Source organism: Colobus angolensis, unplaced genomic scaffold, assembly GCF_000951035.1.
Source record: "Colobus angolensis palliatus isolate OR3802 unplaced genomic scaffold, Cang.pa_1.0 Scaffold188, whole genome shotgun sequence".
Taxonomy (NCBI): Eukaryota; Metazoa; Chordata; class Mammalia; order Primates; family Cercopithecidae; genus Colobus; species Colobus angolensis.
Genome location: NW_012115021.1, coordinates 5,425,280 through 5,435,581, shown reverse-complemented (window position 1 = coordinate 5,435,581; position 10,302 = coordinate 5,425,280). Strand labels below are relative to the sequence as shown.

Here is a 10,302-nt window from a genome sequence, read left to right as displayed (position 1 = left end):
AGCTTGCAGTGAGCCGAGATCACGCCACTGCACTCCAGCCTGGGCGACAGAGCAAGACTCCGTCTCAAAAAAAAAGAAAAAAAAATCTGTGAGGCATATGTATGTATGCATCTTCTCTATCTTCCAGGATTCTTTTTAAAAGATTTATTTGGTATGTTTTGCTGCTATTCCTTAACAGTATATTTATTTCTGAGGTATCACAGCTCATCTTCCCTTGACTGATTCATCAGGATTTGTCTTTTCTGTAATATAGCTAAATTTAAATAGCATAAAATTGGATAATCACCTTATAATTGGGAAAAATGCATGCGTCTACATCGTAGTCAATATGGGGCAGAAGCAGCCTCCACAATCTTTGTTTTTTGTATCTCAGGCCATCTGTTAATTTCAATGCAGATTTTAAATACCTTTATTTGAGCACTTCTTTCCAGATGAGGCAAGATCATGCTAGGTTTTTAGGGGGGAGAAAAATTATTTGGAGCTTGTCATTTTTTTATAGAGAGGAATTAATTCCTATTTTAACAGTAGAGTGTTCCTCAACTGAGGTCTTTCAGGAATTCGGTAACAGCTAAGGCCTCCTTTAAATGCTCTTGTTTCAGAGGAAATCTGTGAGACATTAAGGAGAAATGAGGGACATGAAATAGATTCTAAACTTATAAAAAAGAATCGGCAGTATGTGTTTCTGCTGTATGCTAGACACTTCGCTAGTGGACAGAGACAGAGCAGTGAAAGACACAGTCTTTGCTCTCATTGAGCTAGTTTTTTATATGGGAGTGTAAGATGATAAGTAAGCAAAACAGATCATTCAAAATGTGATCATATTAAGTGCTATAAAGAAATAAAGCAGGCTGGGCGTGGTGGCTCACACCTGTAATCCCAGCACTTTGGGAGGCTGAGGCGGGCAGATCATGAGGTCAGGAGTTCGAGACCAGCCTGGTCAACATGGTGAAACCCCGTCTGTGCTAAAAATACAAAAAATAAAGCCCGGTGTGGTGACGGGCACCTGTAGTCCCAGTTACTCAGGAGGCTGAGGCAGAAGAATCGCTTGAACCTGGGAGGCAGAGGTTGCAGTGAGCCAAGCTTGAGCCACTGCACTCCAACCTGGGCAACAGAGCTAGACTTCGTCTCAAAAAAAAAAAAAAAGAAAAAGAAAGCAGAGTGATGTGATAGAGTAATGAGAATAGAGTTGTGCTTCTATAGATTGCCTGCTCAAGGAAATTTCTGAGGAGATGATGTTTGAGCTGACACCTGAGTGGAGAGATCTCAGCGGGAAGAGGCCTGAAGCTTGAAGGCTGAAAAAAGGCCGGGGAGCCTGAAATCTAGAGTCCAAAGGAGAGAAGGGAAGTGGAGGAGGTTGCTGGGGGAGGGTGGGTAGTGGAGGGTAAGCAGAGTCAGATCATGTAGGGCTTCCTGGATTTGAACGAGGAATTTGGATTTTATGTTTCCTATAATGGTAAGCCATTGAAGGGGTTTAAGCAGGGAATGACTCTATCTCATTTATATCTGTACCTTTTAAGAGATCATTCTTTTAAAAAAAAAATTCTTTTGAGATGGAGTCTCACACTGTCACCCAGGCCGGAGTGCAGTGGCGTGATCTCTGCTTACTGCAACTTCTGCCTCCCGGGTTCAAGCAATTCATGTGCCTCAGCCCCCTGAGTAGCTGGGATTATAGGTGCCTGCTACCACCCAGCTAATTTTTGTATTTTTAGTAGAGACAGCGTTTCACCATGTTGGCCAGGCTGGTCTCGAACTCCTGACCTCAAGGGATCCAGCCGCCTCGGCCTCCCAAAGTGCTGGTGTGAACCACTGCACCAGACCTTTTTAACAGATCATTTTTACTTACTATAAAAAATGAGGAATGGGGAACAGTGACCAGTTAAAAGGCCTCTGATTCCAAATAAAGATAAGTACACAGATTTGGGGTGTGTCAAAGCAGAGTCAGTGGGACTCTAGCTAGTAGATTGAATGGGAGGGAGGACAAAGAGAGACAGGGGAATTCAAGTCATATTTTTAGGTTGTTAGTTTGAATAGACAGATGACTGGCAGCACTATTCACTGAGGGAGCATTCAGGTGGATGTGGGCCAGGGAGTGTAGAGGACAAGAGTTCTGTTTTGAGCACCACAAATAAGCAGCTAGACATACGAGTCTTATGTAATGCTTTAAGAGGCTAGGGAAGATAAGACTGTTAAACATAGTTACAACTTGCTCAAATGCCAATTAGGTAGAAATTTACTGGCATATTGCAGAACCTCCTTTGCCTTATTAAAAAGTTAGAATTTTCTCCTAAGTGCTAATTACCACTGGTCATGTCATATTTTAGCTTCTGCTAAATCTTTATGATTTCATCTAGCATTGCTTTTTGGGGTTTTTTTGTTTGTTTGTTTGTTTGTTCGTTTTTTTAGATGCAGTCTTGCTGTTTCACCCAGGCTGGAGTGCAGTAGCGTGATCTGGGCTCACTGCAACCTCCGCCTCCTGGGTTCAAGCGATTCTCCTGTCTCAGCCTCCCAAGTAGCTAGGATTACAGGCACGTGCCACCACACTCAGCTAATTTTTGTATTTTTAGTAGCGACGGGGTTTCACCATCTTGGCCAGGCTGATGTAGAACTCCTGACCTCAAGTGATCCACCCACCTCGGCCTCCCAAAGTGCTAGGATTATAGGCATGAGCCACCATGCCCGGCCTAGCATTGTGTTTTATATTCACTAATACTCCCTTTTACAAACTAGGACATGGTATATATACTCAAATATACTAAGTATTACTATTATTGAAACTCTTATAAGACTATTTTAAATATTTTGCAATGGGATCTAGTAAATTTTCTATTTGAATAGAATGTCTCAGCTATGGGCCGGGCGTGGTAGCTCACACCTGTAATTCCAGCACTTTGGGAGGCCGAGGCGGGTGGATTGCTTGAGCTCAGGAGTTCGAGACCAGCCTGGACAACATGGTGAAACTTCATCTCTACAGAAAATAGAAAAATTATCCAGGCATGGTGGTATGTGACTGTAGTCCCAGCTACTCAGGAGGCTGAGGTGGGAGATCACTTGAGCCTGGGAGGCGGAGGTTGCAGTAAGCTGAGGTCACGCCACTGCACTCCAGCCTGGATGACAGAGTGAGACCCTGTCTCAAAAAAAAAAAAGAGAGAGAAAAGTCTCAGCTATATATCGTTTGAAAGCTTTTCAAAAGATCTGTGATTCAAAAGAAAACTAGAACGTGTGTGCTCGTGTGTGTGTGTATGTGTTTTAATTGTTACACTTGAGATTCTTAACCAGAGAAACCAGATGTGACTTACCTGACTTCTGGGTTTTCATTAGTCCTGTGTTTGCACCATTTTTAGGAAGCTTTGCAGAAGATGCTGGATCAGGCTGAAAATGAGGTATTTTTAAAACCTTTCATTGAGAATTTGAGACCAATTAATGTTTACTTAGAAATAATAGTTCCAGTAATGTTAGTTTTGTGGTAGGTTACTCAGATCATGTTTGGATATCTGGAATCATGTTTGTGGTGCTTTGATTTATACAACAACAACAAACTTTATTGATGAACAAATACAGATGGTATTCATGACCCCTGTGGACTGGACTTGTTTAGAGTCCTTACAGTGTGCTTAAGCGACATCACATACTGTAAGCCTCCAGTGGACAGTTTACCTTGAATCAGAGTAACTTCGATTTCTGAATGTGGTGGTTCCCTAATAAGTTCTTGGACCCCTTTTTTTTCCTTTTTTTTTCTTTTTTTGAGACAGAGTTTTGCTCTTGTTGCCCAGGCTGGAGTGCAATGGTACGATCCCAGCTCACTGCAGCCTCTGCCTCCTGGGTTCAAACAACTCTCCTGCCCCAGCCTCCTGAGTAGCTGGGATTACAGGCATGCGCTACCAAGCCCAGCTAATTTTATATTTTTAGTAGAGATGGGGTTTCTCCATGTTGGTCAGGCTGGTCTTGAACTCCTGACCTCAGGTGATCCACCCACCTTGGCCTCCCAAAGTGCTGGAATTACAGGTGTGAGCCACTGCGCCTGGCCTTCTTGGACCCTTTTTAGAATGGATGGAAACCTTGGCAACTGCCCCTGGTGGCAGTAGTGATACCAGATAAAGGAAAGTGACCAGGAGCCAAGAGAGACATGGAGCTCATGTCTCAGTACAGTTGTTTGTAAAGTCTTCATTGCCTGTTACAACTTAAATGTTTGCATTCTTAAATGAAACCATGTTTATCTTTGAGGAAGATATTTTAATATACTTTGAAACATCTCGTCTTTCATGGGTTTTTACTCCACCAGTAAAGTCATGGTTATTTTCAACAGTTGGAAAATGGTACCACATGGCAAAACCCAGAACCACCCGTGGATTTCAGAGTAATGGAGAAGGATCGAGCTAACTGTCCCTTCTACAGTAAAACAGGAGCTTGCAGATTTGGAGATAGGTAACTAATTTTGTTCTATCATGTCAGAATGAAGTGATTCAAAATGTTGAAGTTTGTGAGTTCTCCTTTTGGGGGAGGGGCAGGCTTTCATTTAAAATGTCCGTCATCAGACATCTGCTGCTTTCTTGCTGCTGCTCTCGTTTTCCCAGCTGATCATCCTCTGCTTTGACCATCTCTGTTCCCTCTATCCTTGTTCCCTGGGTGGGCTTAGCCTAATTCTCTGAGGGTGCTTCCTTCGCATTCCACATCTTTAGGAAGCCACTTTGCTTGTTGGTTTCTTCCTAAGCTTGCATTAGTCCATGGTGCACAACTGGGATGGGGAAATAATATATTTCAAGAGCTTGGAGCAGCTTGGCTTTATTTTTTGAAGGGCAAACACTGTCCCCAAAACAGGCTTTTAATTTTTAAAACTTGGCATGTGCCAGGAGTTCCAGGCTGCTGTAAGCTATGATCGCATCACTGCACTCCAGCCTGGGTGACAAAACAAGACCCTGTCTCAAAAAAGAAAACAAAAAAAAACAAAAAAAAACTTGGCATGTGTGAAGGGATATCTGTGAAAGACAGGATCCAAATGAGGAGAGTAAAAGTGTTTTAATTTCTGTTGTCAGTGAGTGTGCTCAGACTCAGGTACAGACCGCTGGGTGCAAAAACGGGCTTCAGTGGCTGCCACTTTGTGAAAGTTTCTTCAGCTCTGCGTGCCTTCATTCTCTCATCTATGAAATGGGATTAAATATAATCTCATCTTTCTGAGGGGGCTGTGAGGCTGAAATGAGCACACACCCCCGTAGAACAGGGCCCCCCGGAGTGCTTGCTGACATTTGCATTATTGTGACTCTTGCTGTTATTCTGGGAGGCACTCTTCTTGTTCCCTGCCCCTTTTGGGTCAATGTTTTTGAAAGAAGACATTCATGTGGAAATCTAGTGTTGATCTCTTCAGTCATTTAGCAAGTATTTGAACACCTATTATATGCCAGGTAATGGTGATTTTTATAATTTGGCCTGTTTATGAATGAACAACTTAAAGTGGGTAAATAATTCCTAATGGTGAATGAGTCCATCTGAGACAAAATCTAATAATTATCACCATACATTCTGCAGAAGAGAAGATCTAATCATAACCTTAACATCCTATTAATCCTGAAAAGGGATATGAATAGTGAAATGCAGATGTATTTAATCAGAAACCATATGTCATCTGTCAGCTTTACTTTATTCATAAAAGTATTCATGTTGTGAGGTTTTTTCTTCTTCTTCTTTGAAAATATATCCTTCTCTATGGTTCTTTTCTTTTTCTTTTTGAATATAAGCATTCACACCATTTTTCATTTTTTAAGAACAGTGGTTCTTCACTCTGGATGCACATTAGAGTCATCTAGAAAACTTTAAAAAATTATGTCCTACCTCAGGTTGAGTAAATCAGAATATCAGGGCCAGGTGCAGTGGCTCACACCTGTAATCCCAGCACTTCGGGAGGCCGAGGCAGGCAGATCGCTTGAGCTCAGGAGTTTGAGACCAGCCTGGACAACATGGTAAAACCTAGTCTCTATTAAAAAAAAAAAAAAGAGAAATAAAAGAATACCAGGGACTGGGGTGGCCTTAGTTCCAATGTCCTCAGGTGTTTCTACTGTGCCCCAGGATTGACAGCCACTAATGTCAAGTGTGTGTGTCCCTTTGTATTTTAGAGGAGGGATTGCAGATGTCCGGAATGTCTGTGAAAAGAGTCACAGGATCTTCTAATTAGTAGAAAACCTCCTGTTGAAAAACTGGGAACTAAGGAAAAGAGACTTTATTCCCTTTGATACCTTTAGAAGTGTTTCTCAAATATACACTTAATCTGAACAAGAAATGGTAATAATTGATTGGTGTAAAAAACTTCCCACTAAAGAAAAATGCACTGTGAATTACCTTTCGGAGACAACTGGGACTCCATGCAAGTTCCCATTTGCATGGGTAGTTGAACCAAATTGCATTTAATGTTTTCCAGCTGCAGGATCCCTCATGTAGGCTCTATCTCTAACATTTCCTCTAAATTTAAGACCCATGGTAGCCTGATTCTTGATTCTCCCTTTTTTTTTTTTTTTTTTTCTTTTTTGGAGATGGAATTTCACTCCTGTTGCCCAGGCTGGAGTGCAATGGTACGATCTCAGCTCACTGCAACTTCCAGCCTCCAGGTTCAAGCAATTCTCCTGCCTTAGCCTCCCGAGTAGCTGGGACTACAGGCACATGCCACCACACCCGGCTAATTTTTTTGTATTTTTAGTATAGACGAGGTTTCACCATGTTGGCCAGGATGGTCTCGATCTCTTGACCTTGTGATCTGCCCGCCTCGGCCTCCCAAAGTGCTGGGATTACAGGCGTGAGCCACTGCGCCTGGCCTGATTCTCCTTTTGTTGGGCAAAAGTGAGAGGAGGGGGGATGTCTTAAACGATTTCGAGAACTTGGTTGATAGGCCCTTCCTTGTGGGAAGAGGGAATGGCCCGTCATGCTCTCAGACCCCATCTCTCCTCAAGTCATTTCAAGGAAATATGGACAGTGGTCAAATTAGTTTGCGAACATTTCTTACAGTTTTCATAGGCATATGAAATTTTACCATCACAACTATCAAAGTATGAGAGCAATGTGGAGATTTTCATCATTCAGGTGATAAGTTGTGACATGAAATTCTGCGAAATTAGCAGTTACAAAATCTAGCACCATCCCTTTAGACAAGTAGACTGCTCTGTTCCCCTTTTATGGAGAGCCCCGGTGACTTGCTCCAGATCGTGCAGCCGTTCTGCTCTGTCGTTAAGTTTTGTCAGACCATCAGAGGAACACTTCCATAATCTAAGCATTTCTTTGGTTGGTTGTTTTTGTAATTAGTACAGAGTTCAATTCTAGAGCCATGGTGGAATTGGTATTTTTTGGAGTCACAGCTTTGAGGGGAATCTATTTGTTTTTCTCCTAAAAGGTAATAATTACTAATGGAAGGTAAAACTGAGTGGTCTATTTATACCTCACTTACTTCCAAAAGTGATTTAAAGAAGGTTCGTGATCTGGTGCATTAAATTAAAGAAAGTAAAGGAAATTGAAAGCAAGGAAAGGAAGAGAAAGTGAATTATTTTCTCCAGGTTTTTATTTCTCCGTATTTGAATGCATCTCAAGCAGATAATAAGCTGTAATTCTTACCAAAAAGGAAGAATGAGTGATATCTCTAGAAAGACAAAAATTTCCCTGGCACCCAATTCTAAAGGTTTCTCCCATGGAATATTTCACAAAGACATTAAATAGGAAGGTGGACAATAACTTGAATAGATGCTTTATAACAGTTGCATATGTAATTTTCATGAGAATGTTTCTTGCAGTGACCTTCGATAAATGATTGCAGTTTCACTTTGATGTGCAATGCGGGGATTCTATGTAGCTCAAAGGTAATGGGTACCAGGAGTACTTCCTTGAGAAGAAGAAAAAGAGGAGTAGTCAGTTAGCTATACCTGAGGGGGCATTTGGATACCCACACCATTTATTGGCCATTCTTGGCCTAAGGTAATATCCAACAACTGTGGGTTTTTGCAGCAAACTGACTTAAGTATCAGAATAATGGGTAAATAGTATGCCCAAAACCAGTGGTTCCCAAATATGGCTGATCTTCAGGACCAGGTAGGGAGCTACTTTGAAAATATGGGTCCCCCACCCCTTGAGGTCTGATCAGATGGTCTAGGGTAGGAAGTAAGAAATCTCAGTTCTTCCCAGGTAATTCTGAGAACCACACAGGCTTGGAACCACAGCTTTAGACTGCCTTTGTAAATGTCACTTCTCTTAGCTGAGTTTTCAGTAAAAACTCTAGGGCTGGCCTTTTGTATACACTTAGATTATAAGGACTGTCTTTAGGCCAGGTGGGATTTTTCCCCAGACAGGGACTTCAGTTCTATTCCAAAACTGACAAATGCTTATTTGACATCCGGGAACTAGGGCCAAGTTCATTCAGATCTAAGAATCCCTTGAGCAGAATTTTAACCTCATTAAATTGGCTCCTTGTTTAATTCTGTGCATGCTTCATACTTATAACATTTTGATTCACTGTTAGTGTTGCCAGCCAGGTCGTCTTTGCTCTTTGTTCTGTCAGTAGTTGGGAAGAGGGATCTAATTGCAAGGTCTCTAATTGAATAATCCAGGAGGTCATTTGGAAAATAGAAAATTTCACATTAATGAACACTGATTAAGCATTTCTGAGCTGAGCATGGTGTACGCTGGGCATTCTGTAAGCATTATCTCAGTAGGTGCTTAGATAGACATTACAGATGTGGAAAGTGAGTGTGATTAAACATTTAGTCATTTCAGGACCAGTGTTATTTTTTCCCAACATGTCCTATTCTTCAACTCTCTTTCTTCCTAAATTCTGTGGACTCCCCCAGCAAAAAAAAAAAAAAAAAAAAAGTTTTTTTCTTACCAATTTTTGACTAGCAACCTAACCAGGAAAATTTTGTTTATTTGGAACCTTGAACTACATTTTTCCTCCTCATTGTATGTTAGGAGAAGGAAGTAAGTAAGAAAGTAAACTCATATGAAGGATTTTTGAAATACTACTCAGGTACAGTCTAGTCAGCTTAGCCTTGGTCCAGTTTAAACTATGAAAAGAAAACTGTTCTTCATAATGGTTAGCCACCTTCATTAAATAAGAATTAAATGATGCAGGTATGGTAGCTCATACCTGTAATCCCAGAGCTTTGGGAGGCTGAGGCAAGAGGATCACTTGAAGCCAGGAGTGCGAGACCAGCCTGGGCAGCATAGCGAGACCCCATCCCTACAAAAATAAAAAAGTTATCCAGGCATGGTGGCATGCGCCAGCTACTCAAGATGCTGAGGCAGTAGGATCACTTGAGCCCGGGGAATTCAAGGTTGCAGTGAAGTATAGTCATACCATCGCACTCCAGCCTGTATGACAGAACAAGACCCTGTCTCAAAAACAAATTATATTTATTACACCCTATCATGGACAGGCACCAGATAGTAGATTAATGCAGATGTCTTGGATCCCTCTCTTCCAAGCCATATGACTTGGGCAAGTGTACTTTTCTAGGTCTCAGCTTCCTTCTTTGCAAAGTGGAGAAAATACTAGTCCCCACTGTCCTAAAGGGATATAAGGACCAGAGGGGAAAAATGTAAAAATGCCATGAAAGCTACAAGATGCTGTACACAGATCAGATTGAATTGCTTCATTAACTGGAAATTCTCGGATTACTATATTGTGTAAACATGGAGTCCACTGACGATTGTACAGAACCAGGATTGCATTGTTAGTTCCCACCTTCCTCTCAGCAGTCCCGCATGTGACATCTTCATGCCTATCACCACATCCTGTCACACCAATCAGCAGGCCTTCTTTTCCCCTATGGTTCAACATGTATAGGCTTCCTGAACTTCATTCAAAGGCAGCTGAATGGTATATGAACTTTGAAATGTTTCCAACTTGACATTAAAACAGCAAGTGCCAAGGTTCAGCACTTAAAAAAAATCCCCTTAAGCGCTGAAACTTGGCATCTGAGTGGGGTTTATTCTCTTTCAGTTAAGTCAAAACACCTAAATTACATGAGTTTCTATCTCAAAATTTAAAGCAAGTGTTTTTGTTTGTTTGTTTTTTGTTTGAGATGGAGTTTCGCTTTTGTTGCCCAAGCTGGAGTGCAATGGCGCGATCTCAGCTCACTGCAACCTCCGCCTCCTGGGTTCAAGCGATTCTCCTGCCTCAACCTCCCAAGTAGCTGGGATTATAGGCGCTACAGGCGCACACCAACACGCCCGGCTAATTTTTTGTATTTTTAGTAGAATTGGGGTTTTACCATGTTAGCCAGGCTGGTCTCGAACTCCTGAGCTCTGGCAGTCTGCCCTCCTTGGCCTCCCAAAGTG

At 41.8% G+C, this 10,302-nt stretch overlaps 1 protein-coding gene across 1 annotated transcript in view; it reads left to right on the top strand.

Moving 5' to 3' along the window:
* The first annotated feature begins 3,339 nt into the window (after nt 1-3,339).
* The window catches only part of ZRSR2 (zinc finger (CCCH type), RNA-binding motif and serine/arginine rich 2), a 14,810-nt gene continuing 7,847 nt past the window's right edge, over nt 3,340-10,302 (top strand). Inside the window, exons 1-2 of the mRNA XM_011940257.1 lie at nt 3,340-3,380; nt 4,304-4,422. Coding sequence (XP_011795647.1) covers nt 3,357-3,380; nt 4,304-4,422 — 143 coding nt within the window. The 5' untranslated portion in view covers nt 3,340-3,356. The remainder of the gene's footprint in view (nt 3,381-4,303; nt 4,423-10,302) is intronic.